This window comes from Lepidochelys kempii, chromosome 9 (assembly GCF_965140265.1).
Source record: "Lepidochelys kempii isolate rLepKem1 chromosome 9, rLepKem1.hap2, whole genome shotgun sequence".
In the NCBI taxonomy this organism is placed as follows: domain Eukaryota; kingdom Metazoa; phylum Chordata; order Testudines; family Cheloniidae; genus Lepidochelys; species Lepidochelys kempii.
The window spans coordinates 102,538,110-102,557,151 of NC_133264.1; the positions used below are offsets into that span (position 1 = coordinate 102,538,110).

At 50.3% G+C, this 19,042-nt stretch overlaps 1 protein-coding gene across 5 annotated transcripts in view; it reads left to right on the forward strand.

Annotated features, from left to right (window-relative positions):
- The window catches only part of MED12 (mediator complex subunit 12), a 77,317-nt gene that overhangs the window by 45,916 nt on the left and 12,359 nt on the right, over positions 1-19,042 (forward strand). For 3 of the 5 annotated variants that reach the window (XR_012160650.1, XR_012160651.1, XM_073358645.1), the window contains exons 27-41: positions 9,121-9,300; positions 9,536-9,607; positions 9,934-10,097; positions 10,206-10,367; positions 10,455-10,566; positions 10,789-10,878; positions 11,329-11,438; positions 12,189-12,324; positions 12,565-12,726; positions 13,352-13,729; positions 14,085-14,235; positions 14,508-14,713; positions 15,519-15,599; positions 15,891-16,108; positions 16,940-17,099. Coding sequence is in view for 2 of the 5 variants with exons in the window: in XM_073358645.1 (XP_073214746.1) it covers positions 9,121-9,300; positions 9,536-9,607; positions 9,934-10,097; positions 10,206-10,367; positions 10,455-10,566; positions 10,789-10,878; positions 11,329-11,438; positions 12,189-12,324; positions 12,565-12,726; positions 13,352-13,729; positions 14,085-14,235; positions 14,508-14,713; positions 15,519-15,599; positions 15,891-16,108; positions 16,940-17,099 (2,382 nt within the window). In the remaining 3 variants the exon portion in view is untranslated. The other 2 variants (XR_012160652.1, XM_073358646.1) reach the window with 2 other exon arrangements.

The following is a 19,042-nucleotide window of genomic DNA, read 5'->3' on the forward strand; positions in this document are numbered from 1 at the left end:
AGCCTCTCCTCATAAGTCATGTGTTCCAGTCCCGTAATCATTTTTGTTGCCCTCTGCTGGACGCCTTCCAGTTTTTCCACATCCTTCTTAAAGTGTGGGGCCCAAAACTGGACGCAGTACTCCAGATGAGGCCTCACCAATGTCGAATAGAGGGGAACCATCACGTCCCTCGATCTGCTGGCAGTGCCCCTACTTATACAGCCCAAAATGCCATTGGCCTTCTTGGCAACAAGGGCACACTGTTGACACATATCCAGCTTCTCGTCCACTGTAACCCGTAGGTCCTTTTCTGCAGAACTGCTGCCGAGCCATTCGGTCCCTAGTCTGTAGCAGTGCATGGGATTCTTCCATCCTAAGTGCAGGACTCTGCACTTGTCCTTGTTGAACCTCATCAGATTTCTTTTGGCCCAATCCTCTAATTTGTCTGGGTCCCCCTGTATCCTATCCCTACCCTCCAGCGTATCTACCACTCCTCCCAGTTTAGTGTCATCTGCAAACTTGCTGAGGGTTCAATCCACACCATCCTCCAGATCATTAATGAAGATATTGAACAAAACCGGCCCCAGGGCTGACCCTTGGGGGCACTCCACTTGATACCAACTGCCAACTAGACATGGAGCCATTGATCGCAACACGTTGAGCCTGACGGTCTAGCCAGCTTTCTCTCCACCTTATGGTCCATTCATCCAGCCCATACTTCTTTAGCTTGCTGGCAAGAATACTGTGGGAGACCATATCAAAAGCTTTGCTAAAGTCAAGGAATAACACGTCCACTGCTTTCCCCTCATCCACAGAGCCAGTTATCTCGTCATAGAAGGCAATTAGATTACTCAGGCATGACTTGCCCTTGGTGAATCCATGCTGACTGTTCCCGATCACTTTCCTCTACTCTAAGTGCTTCAGAATTGATTCCTTGAGGACCTGCTCCATGATTTTTCCAGGGATTGAGGTGAGGCTGACTGGTCTGTAGTTCCCCGGATCCTCCTCCTTCCATTTTTTAAAGATGGGCACTACATTAGCCTTTTTCCAGTCCTCTGGGACCTCCCCCGATCGCCATGAGTTTTCAAAGATAATGGACAATGGCTCTGCAATCCCATTTGCCAACTCCTTTAGCACTCTCGGATGCAGCGCATCTGGCCCCATGGACCTGTGCTCGTCCAGCTTTTCTACATAGTCCCGAACCACTTCTATCTCCACAGAGGGCTGGTCGCCTCCTCCCCATGCTGTGCTGCCCAGTGCAGTAGTCTGGGAGCTGACCTTATTTGTGAAGACCTCCTGTGGAAGGTCCAGAAAGCTAGAGAGGACCTCCCCTTTGAAGGGACCAGTTTTATTTAGCAGGAGCACAAATGAGGCTCTCCACAACATCAGAGACAGGAGAGTGATTATTTGATCCCTGAGACTCTGTGTTCCTATTGCAGAAGAAACTGCAACGGAGGCAGGGACCTAACTACAAGCGCAAACGTCAGCCCCAATGCTAATTGCAACAATCTCCTTCTGAGCCTCTGAGGAAGAGGTAGAAGTTCTGCATGGTTCAACCTTCCTTCTCCTCCTCTTCTGCTCTGCAACCTGGACCTTCTACTAAGGTGTAGTTTTGATGTAAGTGTTGAGAGCCTGGTTGGACCACCTTTGGAGCATTTTTCTTTTGCCCTCTATTAGAAACTTGCCTTTTCTCTAGAAGTTTGGATGAAGATAACCTTGGATTGGTGGGTCCTCAAGAGAATAGCTAACAGGTATTCCATCCAGTTTTAGAGTGTTCCAACTCCCGCCTCCTGGCCTTTCCAGGGACCCATCTCACAAAACTGTTGAAACAGAAAGTGGACTCCAGTGCAGCTCAGAGCAGTGGAAGAGGTACTTCATGTGAAGGGACTTGTATTCCCATATATTACTCAGTTCGATATCAAAGAGGCTGGAGACCCATCCTAAACCTTTGACCTTTCTGTGTATTTGTGTCATTTCAAATTCCATATGGTCACCCTAGTTTCCATAGTATGTTCCCCTGGATCACGTGGACTGGTTCAGGATACATACTTGCATGTTTTGATCCACACAACTCCCAGAAAGTATCTGAGATTCTTGGTAGGAACATTCCTCTGCCAAGACAGAGTCCTGTCAGTTGGCCTCTGAGTGGCCCCATGGGTCTTTGCCAAAGTCCTGGCTTTAGTGGCTGCATACTTTTGCAGACTGGGACTACAAGTTTATCTCAATCTGGATGACTCACTGATTCGGGGAAGATTCCCACAGCAAGTAACTGACCCAATTAATACAATCCATCTCTTTGCCTCCGTGGAGCTCAAAGTCAACAAGGACAAGTTCACTCTGACGTAGGCAAAAGAGTTCATCGTAGTGTTAGATTCCAGACTGGCAAGAGCATACTTACCGCAGTGATTTCAAATGACAGTAGATCTCTTCAGTCAGCTTTGCGCTCCAGAAGATCAGTGAGGTGTATGGGGCACATGCCTATGGCAGCGTGCACCTGTGTCAAGCAGCATGCCTGACCGGACTTCACCTTTGGCCACTACAAGACTGGTTGATATCAGTCTATCTGAGTAACAGACACAGCATGGACCAGCTGGTCATGGTCATGTCAGAAGTCCTATCCTCGGTAAGCTGGCAGACAGATCTGCTTCAAGTCTACAGTGGAGTTCCATTCTCTGTGTCTCTCGCTTCCAAGACCCTGGTAATGGACTCCTACCCTCTTGGTTGGGGAGCTTATCTTGACCATCTCAAGATGCAGAGGCTGTGGTTCCCTCGGGAGGTCTGATTGCACACAGATATCTTGTAAGTTAGAGCCATACCATGAGCATGCCAGGCCTTCCTACCTCTCCTTTGGTGCCTCACTGACCAAATGCTCACAGCCAGCACCACTGGAGTGTGCTTTATCAACAGACGCGGGAAGCAAGATCCTCTCCACTCTGTGAAGACACAACATACCTTTGGGAATGATGCATACCTCACCGCATTGTGCCAGTAGCTCCACACCTGCCTGGTATCCAGAACACCCTGACAGTCCATTTCAGCAGCCACTTTTCAGAGAACCACAAGTAGTACCTCAGCAGTTCCATCCTCCACGACATCTTTGTCAGGTGGGGGTTCCTAATGTGTTCACAACATGCCAGAAAAGCAAGCAGGAAGTATTTTGCTCCAGAAGGAGCATGAGCCCAGGCTTGCTGACAGACACCTTTCTTCTCACGTGGATGCCAGGTAGGTCTGTTTGTTTTTCCACCAATTCCCTGATTTCTGAGAAAACTGAAACAGGACTCAGGTCACAACAGCCTGATAGTTCCAGCATGACCTAGACAGTTTCAGTTCTCTGAATTGATGAATATTTTGGGCAGCCCACCAGCTTCCTTACCACTTCTTTCCAATGTAGTGTCTCAGAACCACAGCCTCATATTGCACCAACCTGGCTTCACCTGCCTGCTTGGATGCTGGCTGGATGACTCCCTTGGACAGGGACTGCCCATCTGGAGTACAGAACATTTTGTTACAAAGCAGAAAGCCTTCTGTCAGGCTAACATACAGAGCTATATGGAGAAGGTTTTCTGTCTGGGCAACCCAGCAGCAGCTTTCACCGTTAAATACTTCAATTTGACCCATCCTGGGCTAGCTATCTTCCCTGAAGCAATCTGGGTTTTCTGTTTGTTCCATTATAGTGCACAGACAGCGATTTCTGCAAACCTCCTGCCAGTCCAGAGTTACGGCGTGTTTGCTCTCCCCACAGTATTGAAATTTCTCGTGTCTCTCCCCCCCTCCCCCCCAGTTAAGGAACCTCAGTTTGGTTCTAACTGTCTTAATGGGACCCCCCTTTAGATCCCAGGGCAACTCGCCCCCTCTATTACTTGTAGACAAAGATGGCCTTTTTGGTGTCAGTTAGCTCAGCCAGATGAGTCAATGAAATATCGGCCTTCATGGTGGGCCCTCTATGTATCTTATGGACCGTGTCATCCTTAGGCTTCTCCCAAGTTTCAGACTTTCACCTCAGCTAGTCAGGTCATCTCTTGTTTTCTTCCCAAAACTTTCTCCAGCTCAGACAAAATAGAGGTGTAAACCTTATATGTGGTGAGAGCCTTATCCTTCTATTGAGTTAGGGCAAAGCATTCACAGCCTCCCCCAGTCTGTTTGTGGCTTTCCCAAAAAGGGTTTCCATTCAGATTATCCAGCTGGGTTTTGGACTGTGTTAAGGCTTTGGTTTCAGATAGCTGACAAGATCCTCAGGGTCATGTTAGAGCCTATTTCACGAGGGCTGACACTGCCTCCACAGTGTCTCTAGGTAACGTCTCATTATTTGAAATAGTTAGAGCAGCTTCCTGGAGCTTCGTTCACACTTTCACCTTCCATTTTGTCGTGGTTCAGGCTTCCAGATGAGATGCCAGCTTTGTTAGGGCTGGTTTGCCATACCTTTTAAGTAGGACTCCTCTTCCCACCTTCAGGTTAAAGATCACTGCTTCTTAATCACCAAGAGTGGAATCTGTGTGTACAGTCACTCGAAGAACAGTTACTTATCCTATAGTAAGGGTGGTTCTTTGAGATCTGTTGTCCACACAGGCTCCATGATCTGGCCTCCACTGTCACTAATGGGAGACCTGTTCTCTTGGAATTCTTATTGGCGAAGGAATGGGGTGGCAGTTGAGGTTGACCCATCCTTTAAGACTCCAATGTCTGTGGTTGCAAGGATACACAAAGCAGGGATGCTGCTATAGTGGATGCTGTCAGGAACTCAGCTGCCTCAGGCTTGGTTGCCTAGCAACCCCATAAGCTTGGCTTAGCCTAATAAACCCTCACTAAGTGAATGTGCTCCCTGATTGGTCAGAAGAGTCAACAGATCACCATGTAAACCCTGTAGCAACAGGAGCTCAGTGGCCACTCAATGCATTCCCTGCCCACAGCTTGCGCCAGACCTACTTCCTGACCAGCCCTTACCTGCTCCACTCCAGCCCTAGTCCTTGCCTACCTCTGAACTCCTGATTCCTATCTCCTGGCTCTGACCACTGGCTTGTCTCCTGACCATGACTCTAGCTCTGCCCTTTGGTCCTGTTCTGGCTTCTGGCTCAGTCTGTTGGCTAGCCTCCTGATTCCGCTCTGACCACTAGTTCGCACCACCTACACTTCGGAGTGTGACAGACATTGCTGTTCAAAAAGAATCGGATCTTGTGTGGCTGGGTCACATGGGCACCATGAGTGGAATCTGCATGGACAACACATGTCAAAAACCACAGTTATTGAAGGGTAAGTAACTGTTCTGTTTTCAAGTATATCAGGAACAGAAGGAATCCGGATGATAGTATTGGCCCATTACTAGATGGAAATGGTAGAATTATCAATAATAATGCAAAAGAGCCAGAAGTGTTCAATAAATATTTCTGTTCCGTATTTCGAAAAAATCCAGATGATGATGATGTCATATCATAGTGCTGAAGGTGAAATACTTTCAATTCCGACAGTAACTAAGGAGGATGTTAAATAGCAGTTACTAAGGTTAGATGTCTTTATATCAGCAGGTCCAGAGAACTTTAATCCAAGAATTTAAAAAGAGCTGGCTGAGGAGCTCTCTGGACCATTAATGTTGGATTTTCAGTAAATCATGGAACACTGGGGAAGTTCCAAAGGATTGGAAGAAAGCTAATGTTGTGGCAGTATTTAAAAAGGATAAATGTGACAACCCAGGTAATTATAGGTCTGTGAGCCTGATATCAGTCCTGGGCAGAATAACTGAATGATTGATACAGGACTTGATTAGTAAAGAATTAAAACAGAGGAATAAAACTAATGCCAAACAACTTGGGTTTATGGAAAATAGATTCTGTCAGACTAACTTGATATCTGTTTTTATGAGACAAGTTTGATTGATAAAGATAATAGTGTTGCTGTAATATACTTAGACTTCTGTAAGGCAATTGACGTGGTATCAGATATCATTTTGATTAAGAAACTAGACTGATACAAAACCAACATGACATATGTTAAATGTATTAAAAACTGGCTAACTGACTGCTCTGAAAATGTAATTGTAAATAGGGAATCATCATCAAGTAAGATTGTTTCTGGTGGGACCTGTAGGAATAATTTTTTGGCTCTATGCTACTTAACATTTTTTATCAATGACCTGGAAAAAAACATAAAATCATCACTGATGAAGTTGACAGATGAGACTAAGATTGGGGGAGTGGTAAATAATGAAGAGGATAGGTCACTGGTACAGGGTGACCTGTATCACTTGATAAGCTGGGATCCAGCAAACATCCATATCGGTATGGCAAATATGAGGTCGTATACCTAGGATCAGCGAAGGAGGCCATATGTGGATGGGTGATTCTATCATGTGAAGGACTGATTCTGAAAAAGACTGGTTGTCATAGTGGATAATTGGTTAAATGTGAGTTTGCATGAACATGAGCTCCCAATGCAATGCAGTGGCCAGAAGGTCTAATGTGATCCTTGGATGGATAAACAGGATAATGTCAAGTAGTAGAGAGGTTATATTGCTGTATTTGTGACCGTTGTGTGACCGGTCCTGGAATATTGTTCCAGTTCCAGTGTCCCCAATTCAAGAAGGATGTTGAAAATGTGGAAAGGATTTAGAGAAGAGCCACAAGAATAATTACAAGATTGGAAGACATGTCTTATTTATTATTTGTTTATTATTACCGTATACTCGTTTATCCAAAACCCTATTATCTGAACCTCCATGTTGTTCAAATCCCTGCCTTATCCCTCATGTATCTCATGCTGGGGGACAAGGAAAGGATTTGGATAATGCAGAGCTTCAGATTATAGAGCAGAGACCCCTGGCCAGGACTGTGGGGAGGTACCCCTGGCTGTGGGGAAGGCCACTTCACTACTGAATGGCTCCTGCCCTCTCAATTATTCAAATTCCCAATTATCCAAATAAAATCCGTGTCCTCCATGCTGTTTGGATAATTGGAAGTATACTGTATTTATTATTTGTATTAATGTGGTACCTAGGAGCCCATTGTGGTACCTAGGAGCCCATTGTGCTAGGCCCTGTACAAACATAGAACAAAAAATTAGTCTTTGTCCCGAAGAGCTTACACTTGGTTGCAGGAGACATCTGCTGCTAGCATGATATAAAACCTAGAACTAATTTAATTTTGCCTAAGAAGAGGGCCCCAATCCAGTTCCAACTGAGATCAAAGAGAAGGATAAGAGAAAATTTTCAGAAGTTCCTAAGTGACCTAGGAAATACAAGACAAGAGACAGGTGGATACAGACAGACCGGGGAGGAAATAATGAGACAGGATTGGTCAGTGTGATAAACAGTGATCTCAGCACACCCGCGGCCTAACTGCTATCAAGTTAGGAGAAGGAGAGTGGGAGGGTTTGGAAGGAAGGAAGGAGGATAATGAGACAGCTTTGCAGATGACCACCTAAGCATGGGAGAAAGCATGAAGGTGCTTGTTTGAAAATGTAACAAGTGGACAGTGGAGTGTGGCATCATGACCTGATTGGAGGTGGGAGTCAACATCCTGATAATGAATGAGAGATGATAGGTAAAGTGGGGGTGGACCTCAAAGGTCCTTTAAAGTGAAGTAGCTTGTGTTTGATGCGCTAGAGAAGGGGGAGCCGATGGAGAGAAAGGGGTGACACGGTCAAAGCGAAAGGTTAGGAAAATTATCTTTGCAGCTGCATTTTGAATGGATTTGAGCGAGGCAGGATGGTGTTTGTCAAAGCCAGAGGGAAGGATGTTGCAGTGATCGAGGCATGACATGATGAGAGTTTTAGCTGGATGGTGGAGAGGAAAAGCTGTATTTTAGAGATGTTTTGTAGAATGAATCAGTAAGCTTCAAACACAGCCTGGATATGAGAACCAAGAGAGAAGCCGGAGTCAAAGACCATGTCCAGGTTACAGGCCTGAATGACAGACAGGAGGGTGATGTCCAGAGTGATGGAGAAAAGAGGTAGTGGGGAGGGTTTGGAGGGAAGATTTAAGAGCTCAGTTTTAGCCATATTGAGTTGAAGCTGATGACAGGACATCCACGAGGGGATGTCAGAAACAGGTGGTGATTGTAGTTTGGAGAGCAGGAGATAAGTCTTTGAGTCATCAGCACAGAGACTGTAGTTGAATTTGTGTTTCTAGATGAAATTGCCAAGACATAAGGTGCAGAGGGAGAGTAGAGAGGGACCAAGGCGGGAAGGAGTGATTAGAGAACCAGAAGAGGGCAGAGTCATGGAAGCCAGGGAAGAGATCATTAGGGACTTGGGCGAGAGCAGTTTCAGAGAAATGAAAGGGGCAGAAGCCAGATTGGAGAGGGTTTTGGGTAGGATTGGAGAAGAGGAACTTCAGACGATGGTAAAGACGCCTGGAGTCTTTCAATCTATTTTAGGTTATCAAAAGGAAGATTAAGAGGTGACTTGATCACAGTCTGTAAGTGCCTACCTTAGGAACAACAATTTAATAAGAAGGCTCTTCAATCTGATAGGCCATGATCTAACAAGATCCAATAGTGAAAACAAGCTAGACAAATTTAGACTGTAAACAAGGTGCAGATTTTTAACAGTGAGAGTAACTGACCACTGGACCAGTTTACCAAGTGTCATGGCGGATTCTCCATCACTGACCATTTTAAAATCAAGATTGGAAGTTTTTCTAAGATATGATTTATGTCAACCCCAGATGTTGGGCTTGAAGGCAGGAGTTAATTCAGGGAAGCCCTGTGGCCCATGTTATGCAGGGGCTCAGGCTGGATGATCACAATGGTTCTTTCTGGTCTTAAAATGTATGAATTACTAATGGAACATTTGGAATGTCTAATGGCTTTGGTGAAGCCTTGACATGCCGGTGACCGTCTGGAGTTAAGTCTGGCCAATAGGTCAATAAACAAACAGCTACAGCTGTGCTCCTCTGCTGCTGACCTGCCAGGGCCAGTCTTTCCCCTTCTACAATCACTGCACTGGACAAGTAAAGGGGCAGTATCAGCATAATTAGTGAGGAGAAGGGACTTTGGGCCCTACTAGTTGCTAGGGAGGTCCATGTGGATTGAATTTACTCCCAGATCCTCCCCTCACATTTGAGGAGCAAGCTGTGGGTGCTGTCTTGGCATGCTCACCTAAACACAGTGCAGGCCATGCACTGACCCTGCTCGTCCTGTGCTCACCTTGCAGGAGTGGGTGGGTGAACGATGTCTGAAGTCCCTCTGTGAAGACAGCAATGATTTGCAGGATCCCGTTCTGAGCAGCACCCAGGCCCAGAGGCTGATGCAGCTGATCTGTTACCCACACCGACTGCTGGACAATGAGGAGGGAGAGAATCCGCAGCGACAGAGGATTAAACGCATCCTACAGGTATTGGGGGGGTGGGTCCTGCTTGGCTCCATGGTGGGATAATGGGGGAGAAGAGACCCTGACATATTATTTTCATTAACCTCCATTGCTGGACATAAGCATTCATAACGTTAGTCTCTAAAACACGTTCACCTTCTTGAGGCCAGGGAGAAGATTCATCACTGGAGGAGGGGCTGTGTGGGCTGAGGAAGTGGTTGGGGGGGAGGCTAATTTGCAGTGTGTCTGTGTGTTACAGAACTTGGACCAATGGACAATGAGGCAGTCCTCGCTGGAGCTGCAGCTCATGATTAAGCAGACAGCAAATAATGTGAGTTGTGTGCTGAGCTTAGAGAGCTGCCCTGCATGTTGGTGGGGATCTCTCTGTGTTTCCAAGTGGGGGAAGGACCCCTGGCAGGGAGCATGAATGTGGGGAACATAAATGGGGGAGGATGCTTCGGGAACAGCTCACTGAGAATGGATGAGTCGCCCAAGGCTAGCTGGCATGAGGGAGTTTCACTTGCTAGGATTGCGCCGAGCTGTGCTCAGGCGAACAGGCTCTGTTGCTGTGGTCAGCCAGTGCCCCAAGTGCTCTAGAAAGAGGAATGGTGTTGCAGGGGGGCGCTGCACTCCACTCGCCACTTCCACTCTCTCTAGGAGATGAATTCCTTGTTAGAAAACATTGCCAAGGCCACGATTGAGGTGTTTCAGCAGTCAGCAGAGACCAGCTCCGCTAACTCCACTGGAACTGGAGTCAACAGCATCAGCACCGTGCCTGTGAGCACTGCATCTGCCAGCAACAAAGCCAAACCAATCCTAAGGTAGGTGCTGCCCCAGCTTCTCTCTCCCTGGGACAGTGGGATCCTTTGCAGAGGGACTCTGGACTATGGGTTGGCTCACTCAGCTTTTTTGTCTGCCCTGTGTCGCAGTTCCTTGGAGAGGTCAGGAGTGTGGCTGGTGGCCCCACTTATCGCCAAGCTGCCAACATCGGTGCAGGGCCATGTACTTAAAGCTGCTGGAGAAGAGCTGGAGAAAGGACAGCACCTGGGGTCATCGTCCCGCAAAGAGCGAGATCGCCAGAAACAGAAGAGGTGGGCTCTGGGGAGAGGTCAGGAAGCCCTGGGCAGCCAAACCTAGCATTTGGTATTGTCTAGCTCACTTCCTCTTCTTCTTTCCAGCATGTCCCTCCTGAGCCAGCAGCCCTTCTTGTCACTGGTGCTGACATGTTTAAAAGGACAAGATGAGCAGCGAGAAGGCCTCCTTACCTCACTCTACAGCCAGGTCCAGCAGGTAGGCCCCTTCCCAGCCCCCAAAAGAGCTTGGGAACAACAGACCATCCAATTGGACCTACCCTCACAGGGTGGCATCCTCCATGGGGAAGGCATCTCCCTCATTCCCATCATCTCTACTTTCCCCCTATCCCAGACTGTGAGGAGTGGGGAGTACTCACTGCTCCCCCTGCAGTGCAGGGTCCAGCATGTGAAGTCCTCACCTTTCTTCTAAATCTCCTAGATTGTTACAAACTGGCGGGAAGATCAGTACCAGGACGACTGCAAAGCCAAACAGCTGATGCATGAGGCCTTGAAACTGCGACTGAATCTGGTGAGCAGCAGGAGAAAAGGGGGATAAACAGAGAGCCCTCCCTTCTAGGGGTGTGCAGGGCATGATGAAGATTTCCCTGGCTCTTCTGGGTATGAAGCCATGCGGGGAACGGGATGGATAGAGAGACCTGGCTGTCTTGTCCGGACAGGAGACACCTCTGTGCCAGAACATACACCTTGAACTCTTTAAGAAATGCTTATTGCAGATTGGTCACAGCATTGCTTCCCTTTTCAATTTGCTGCCAAGCTGGCAGGGAGAGCCACTCCAGGGCCTAAGCTGCTCCAGGGCCTACAGCAGGGCACCCCCTTAGCTGGGATGTCTGGAGCTTGTCTCCCCTCACCTGCCCATAAGAGGTGTCCTGGCTTAGCCTCCACTCTGCCTTTTGGGTTCTGGGGTTCCCTGTGTGGCAGGACAGTGCCTGGGCTCTGACTGACTTTTGTTCCCTGCCAGGTCGGGGGGATGTTTGACACAGTGCAGCGCAGCACACAGCAGACAACAGAGTGGGCGGTGCTACTCCTGGACATCATCAGCAGTGGGACTGTCGACATGCAGTCAAACAAGTAATTGTCTCCTTCAAGTCTAGGAGCAGGGCCCCTCCCACGGGGAGTCTAGAGTTAGTCCAGCTCCTCTCCTGGTGAGGGCAAGCTGTCCCACCCACATGCTTCTGTCCCATGTGGGAGAGTCAGCCCGCAAGCACGTACAGACCTCTCCTATGAGAAGCTTGTGGGAACCAGGGATGGCTGAAAGAGGCTTAGGAGAAATAGTGGGCAATTAGTTCCGAGTGCGTAGGCGCATATGGCAGCAAAAGGGCCCTCACACTCCATGGGCACATGCAGAGCAGGGAGAGGACAGCCCCCTCTCTACAGCACGAGCACTGAACTCACCTGGACATCATTATTACCAGAAAGATGCAGAAAAGCTGTGAGGAGCTCAGGGAAGAGCTGAGGGACTGAGGTGTGAGGAGAGGCTGAGTGAGTGTGCACACAGGGGCACATCCAGCTGTCTTGAGGGTGTGAATGCCAGGGGGGGTTACAAGGAGAATGGGATGTTGGGGGATCTGGGAGGCCGTGGAACAGTTTTCCAGAGGAGGAGATGGGGATTGAAGTCTGGACAGTGTGCTATAAGATGTCCTGTGCTGGTGAGTCCAATCCTGCCCATCCCCTGAGGGCATGCTCCAGGTGAGCTAATGGGGCATTTTCTCTGTGATGGCAGAGGTGCTCATGCAGCCCTGCATTTCTGGGTGGTGCTGAGCTGTGGAACTGCAGGGTCTTCCCCTCTCCTGACCTTAGCCTTTCTCCTCTGCCCCTCAGTGAGCTCTTCACTACAGTGCTGGACATGCTGAGTGTGCTCATCAACGGCACCCTGGCTGCGGACATGTCCAGCATTTCTCAGGGCAGCATGGAGGAGAACAAGCGAGCATACATGAACCTGGTCAAGAAACTCAGGGTGAGGAGGCCCTGGCCAGTATGGAGAGCTGGGGCAATATGGTGTGGTGGGCACAGAGGGCAGGGGCAGCGATATAAGAGGGTATGGAGAAGTGGTTGGTGGGGCATGGGGTGATAGAACAGTGGTGGTTGTGGGGCAGAGCACTGTGGGGGGTGACAGTGATAGTAGGGTGGGTTGCATTGGATGCTGCTATTTGAATGGCTCTCTGACGCCTTTGTCTCCACCTCCTGCCTAGTGCAGAAGGAGCTGGGCGACCGACAATCCGACAGCCTGGAGAAAGTGCGACAGTTACTTCCTCTTCCCAAGCAGACTCGGGACGTCATTACTTGCGAACCTCAGGGGTCCCTCATTGACACCAAAGGCAACAAGATTGCTGGCTTTGACTCTATTTTCAAGAAGGAGGCAAGTAATCCTGTTCCTGGGTCTCTGAGTCATGGCTGCCGGTGCACAGACAGCCTCTGGCTCCTCATGCCTGGAGCCTGTGCTGGTGTCTGGAAGCATCTGGTTTGTTAACCCTCTTGCCAAGTACTGTGTTTTGTGCAGCTGGCCAAAGAGAGCCAGGGCCCTCGCACTCAGGGTGGTATAGCCACATCAGAGAAGGGCAGAGTTAAGGTGTTTTAACCCATTAATAGTTGCAGGCAATATCTTCCAAGACGTCACGAGTACGACTGATAATGATTTAAATGTTGGCTGTGTGCCCACGACCCATGCCATAGCAGATTACAGCCTATGTGCCAGCAGGAGACGGGCGAAGGGTTTGGGGGATGCATTGAGGAGCAATAGGAGACAATGTGGTGAACATTGTTTCAGAAGAGACACGACACTGGTCCCTTGAGAGCCAATAGAAATGAGGGTTTCCTGGTGGGGGTGAGCAGGGACCCACCAGTGAGGAGCTGGGCCGCTCTTCAGGAGCCCTGCTCCATGGAGTGGAGTTGGTGGTATAGGCTCAGTGGCTCCCTGTGCCCTTGCTCAGGGGCTGTTAGTGACTTGCGGGGTTGCTCACTGACTTTCTCGTCTATCTTTCAAGGGTTTGCAAGTCTCCACGAAGCAGAAGATTTCCCCCTGGGATCTGTTTGAGGGCCTGAAGCACTCAGCCCCCCTCTCTTGGGGCTGGTTTGGGACTGTGCGGGTGGATCGTAAGGTGTCCAGGTTCGAGGAGCAGCAGAGGCTCCTGCTGTATCATACACACCTGAAACCCAAGCCCCGCAGCTACTATCTGGAGCCTCTGCCACTGCCTCCCGAAGAGGAGGAGCCCCCCACACCTGTGGCCCTAGAGCCAGAGAAGAAGGTTGTAGAGCCAGCCAAGGCTGATAAAGCCAGCTCCAATCCTGCCACCTCCACTGAGGAGCGCAAGAAGAAACCGAGCAAGAGCAAAAAACGCAACCAGCCTGCCAACAAAAGTGAGGTAACATGGCCTTTCCTGCCAGTCGTGGACCTGACACGGGGTTGTGTCCCACCTGCAACTGCAGATCTGCCCTCTCTGCTCTGCCTGTGAGGAGCAGATGGTTAGTGCTTTCCTTTCCGAGAGGCGTCCGTGAAACGCTGGACCTCTTCCCAGCATTCCCCATGAGAGGAGCCTCTCTGGGTTTCTTGAGGAAGAGGCAGTGTGTGTGCCTTGGCATCCTTGCTAGGGAGAGGAGAGGCTGCTCGTAGCTCTAACTAGCACACAGCATCCTGTGCCTTTTAGCTTTGTGACCCAGTTGTCAATTCCTGGAGGCTCCAGGTGTGCAGCTCCCTCTCACTCCTCCTTCCTCCTGCAGGATTTTGTGTTGGGCCCTGGCCGAGGAGTCTCCTATGGAGTTGGCATGACCGCAGACCTCATGCATCATCAGGCTGGGAATTCCATGTCTAGACTGGCATATGGGCAGTCGCCAGTGGGTCTCTATGCCCAGAATCAACCTCTGCCAGCAGGTATGTGTGGGGGAGAGGAGACTCTTACTACCCTGCAGGTAGCAACTTTAAGGGAGTCCCTTTTACATCATGAGCTTCCGTTTCTGTAGCCTGTTACATCTGACAGGTGTGCGAATGTAAGAACCAGACACAGCTGCCTGGGCTTGGCCTGGCTAGAGACGAATAACCAGCAGGGTGTGCCCTTTCGCAGCTGCTCCTGCCCTGGTGTGGTGGGACAGTGGTGGGTTGGATGTGTGTGACTCTGGCCCTTTCTCTTTCTCCTCCTATTGCAGGTGGCCCTCGGCTGGATACCTCCTACAGACCTGTACGCATGCCCCTGGGAAAGCTGGTGCAGAGTCGGCCCTCCTACAGTGGGGTGCTGCCTTCGGGGATGAGTGGCATGATGGGAATTGACCCTTCCTACAAGCCAGCAGTCTACAGACAGCAGCCTCCAGTTTCCCAAGGGCAGCTGCTCCGCCAGCAACTTCAGGCTAAGCTGGTACGGCAGAGCTGTATCCCACCCCTTGCGGCGCAGTAGTCCCAGAGCACAGTGGGTCCTGGGTTGTGCTCGCTGGTTTTCATTTTCTTATTCATGCTGGAAAACAAACTCCCCAACGCTCTTCCTAACCCCGCATTTCCATCTGCCTCAGGTAGCTGGTGTTTCTATAGCACCTGTGACCTCGAGGGCCCAGAGCATTTGGCATCATCTGGGTCCTTAATTCCTTTCCTTCAAAGTTGTGCGCCCACAACTTTGATTGAATCAGCCGTGATGGGGAGACTGACATTGAGAATGAGCTAGTGTCACTGTGACTGTGGGGCCAGAAGGGGGTGCCAGGCCCAGCTCTGGGAGGGAAGGGTTTAGTGTCACTGTGACTGTGGGGCCAGAAGGGGGCGCCAGGCCCAGCTCTGGGAGGGAAGGGTTTAGTGTCACTGTGACTGTGGGGCCAGAAGGGGGCGCCAGGCCCAGCACTGGGAGAGAAGGGTTTAGTGTCACTGTGACTGTGGGGTCAACAGAAATGGAGGCAGGTCTGTTCTTTAGCCTGGCCTGGGAATGTCCTCCAGGGCCTTGTCCTGATTGGAAGGTGGGGTTCCTGCGAGCCCAGTTGCCCACTGCTGGGTCCCATGTGGCCGTGACACTCCTGCCTGACTGAGTCCTGGAGAGGACGGGCTGTTGTCTGGCTTGAGGAGTGCTTCCAGACCACTGCTGGGAGGAGTTCACATATGCCCAGAGGATGGCAAAGAGTGAGCCGGACGGTCCTAGGTCTTCATGTTCCTGAGTGTGAATGTCTTGTGCTCCTTTTCAGCAGGGCCAGGGAATGCTGGGGCAGCCGCCAGTGCGCCACATGGCCCCTACCCCTTCCTATGGAGCCCTGCAGCCTTCCCAGGTGAGTGGGGCTTTCTCTGCCTGGGAGGAGGAGGATGAAGGGCCAAGTGGGTTCTGGTGGAGCCAGCACTGTGTGAACTCCTGCTGCAGGGCCCTGGAGCCACCTGGTTCTCCCCTGGGGTCCCCACTTGCCAACTGTCATGAATATTCCAGTCTCTGGGAAGAGGGCGAAGTGGACCATGAGGCCCTGGGTTTCTAATGCGGCCATTTCTGTGTCCCCGTGGGAAATGCCCCGCCCCAGCACTCCCTCTGTATCCCAGCACATTTAACAAAGGCTCTTTCTTCCCCTCAGGGTTACACACCTTACGTCTCCCATATAGGCCTGCAGCAGCACCCCCCTCAGTCCAGTACAATGGTACCTCCCACCTATTCCAGCCAACCCTACCAGAATTCCCATCCCAGCTCAAACCCAGCTCTCGTGGATCCCGTCAGACAGATGCAGCAGAGACCAAGTGGCTATGTGCATCAGCAGGCCCCTGGCTATGGCCACGCCCTGGGCAACACACAGAGGTACCTCCCAATCTGCAGACGCTGAGCAGCTACAGATGTTGCACAGGGAACTTCTCCAGTGTAACTGATTAGACAGGACCAGTCGACAGGGCCTGCTATAGCTCTGGTGCTGTAGTGGTCAGCATCTGGGAATCCTCTGTGCTGCCTGAGCTGATGGCCTTGTCCAGCTCCTTGTCAGACCCAGAAAGATATTACAGCCAGGAGGGAATTCAGTGAGTAGCATGGGGAGAGACGTGTGTAAACCCCAAGCAGGGAAAGGGGTTAAGAGGCTGTGACTAGTAGGGGAGGGATGGAATTAAGAAAGGGGAAATATAGGCTGAAGGGTAGGGAAGTCATTAACCACAGGTTTGGACCTGACCCCAGGGGCGAAGGGCTGGGACCCCAGTCACTCTCAAACAGGTGGATCTGGCCAGGGAATCATTGCCGCAGGGGAAGGGCTGGGTGCCCTTTCACTCCCTGACCAGGGTATGGATCTGACTGGGAGACTGTCCGTCCCCCCAGGGGGAAAGGCCTCAATGCACCATTGTTGTCCTTCAGGGGGATGGATACGGCCAGGAAATTGTCCCCAGGAGCAGGGCTCGGAGTCCTGTTGCTTGAGACTTTTTAACCTAGACTGGACAAACCTTTGAAAAGGTACAGGGAGAATCCTGGGTGCCTGGGTCCCGAAGTGGGTGCTCTGGGCTCTCCGAATGGGTAATGTGGGAGGCTCTGGTTCTGGCCATGCTTGCTCTGACGCATTGGGTTTTCTTAGACCATGAGAAGCTCGGGCTGGGTTTAGGGAGGCTGCTCCGGATCCGCAAGAGCCCCCGACCCTTCTCCTTGTTGTGTAAGGTTCCCTCATCAGGCGATGCAGCCAGCGCCGGTGATGAGCGGGATGAACCCGATGAGCGCACAAGGGGTTCCGTCGGGGGTCCGGCCCAGTCCGATAGTGCCTGAGCAGCAGCAGCAGCAGCAGCAGTACCTGAGGCAGCAGCAGCAGCAGATGCTGAGGGTAAGTGGGGGCCTGCTTCTTTTTTTCACCTTCTCCCACGTTAGCTGAAGAGACGGAGCTGCGGGGTGGAGGGCCTGCGACGCGCCACTAGCCCAGATGGTCCTCTGCTCTGTGCAGTGCTGGGCCCTTGCCGGCAGGGGAGCGGATGGCGGCCGGGGCGCTCTCTGTCACACTTTGTGCGACACGCGATGAAGATGCCGTTTCTGCGGGGGCGTGGCTGGTCTCTCCTGTTCCCCCCAGGAGCTGTGCGCGCCTGGCAGAGAGGCCTGGGGCGGCGCTTGGCTCTCTCTCGCAAGTCTTCTGACACACACAGTAGAAAAATCCGTTGGGCCGATCCCCCATTGGTCTGCTCTCAGCTCCAGCTGAGCCTTTGGAATATTGGCCGAAGTCTGGCTCACAAAGCAGTTAGTGACGCTAAGCTCTGAGCTTTACTGGGACGTCGCTGCCAAGTGCTGCTTGGTGCAATGAGCTGTAGCCGTGCCAGTCCCAGGCTGTTCCAGGGACAAGGTGAGTGAGGTCATATCTTTTACTGGACTCACTTCTGTTGGTGAGCGAGAGGAGCTTCTGAGCCACACAAAGCATGTGGCTCAAGAGCTCGTGTCACTCACCAACTGAAGTTGGTCCAGTAAAAGATATTATCTCGCCCATCTTGTCTCTCCAGTGCGGCTTTAGACATTCTTCGTGAGCCAGATGTGTCCAGGCTTCTCAATGAGCCTCTTTAACTGGAGATCCCCACCCAACCTGAGGCGAGGGCAGGACATTTCCATAGAGGAGAAGTTTTATAGGGTCATGTAACTGGAATGGAAATGACTACGTTGATTGTAATTCCCACCTGTAGTGAGTTCAGTGTGAGTCTGTGGGTACATTCATATTTCATATTGTTCTTTCACTTATTCTGAAATGAGTGTGTGCACACAGTCTTGCCCAAAATCACAGGGGTGAGCAGTAAAGGCAGCTAAATTGTTTCACTGACAGTTTATATGTAGATGAGCCCTCTGGCTTTCCAGTGTGACATGTCATAGAATCATAGAATATCAGGGTTGGAAGAGACCTCAGGAGGTCATCTAGTCCAACCCCCTGCTCAAAGCAGGACCAATCCCCAACTAAATCATCCCAGCCAGGGCTTTGTCAAGCCTGACCTTAAAAACCTCAAAGGAAGGAGATTCCACCACCTCCCTAGGTAACACATTCCAGTGTTTCACCACCCTCCTAGTGAAAAAGTTTTTCCTAATATCCAACCTAACCTCCCCCACTGCAACTTGAGACCATTACTCCTCATTCTGTCATCTGCTACCACTGAGAACAGTCTAGATCCATCCTCTTTGGAACCCCGTTTCAGGTAGTTGAAAGCAGCTGAATATCCAGGTAGACCTTGGTGAGGCTTCCAGCCTTGCCTTTGGGAGACTGTCCCATGGACTAGAAGTTTTCATTATTACAAAATGTCCCCTAATATTCAGCTTTTATTTCCTTTTGCAAAGGGCTCCTTAGTTGTTCCTTGTATGCAGTCTTACAGTAGACAGTGATGTGCTAATTTTAGGTGAGCACTCAGATAGAAACTCCTCCTAGATTAGGAGAATCTGTGTGTTAATGGAAATGGATTATTCCCAGGATTTAGAGTAGGGTTTGATGAATATTGGATGCATGACATCGATTACACAGTAACATAGGTATTAACACACCTGCTCCTGAAATGATAGAAATCGATGGAGAATTACAAGGGAAATTTTACTTTAAACCATTAATTTTGGGGGCTACTGGGTTCAAGTAAACTGTATTCCCTAACTGATTGTAAGGTCTAGCTTTTTAATAGTGTCCATATGCGTGCTCCGCTGTAGGTTTATCTGAGTCTCTGTGCTGCTGATCAGAGAATTTGGTAGCAGTGTCTGTTTGGCCTGAGCATGCACACTCCCCCACCCCAGTCTGCCACGAGGCTAACCAGCGTT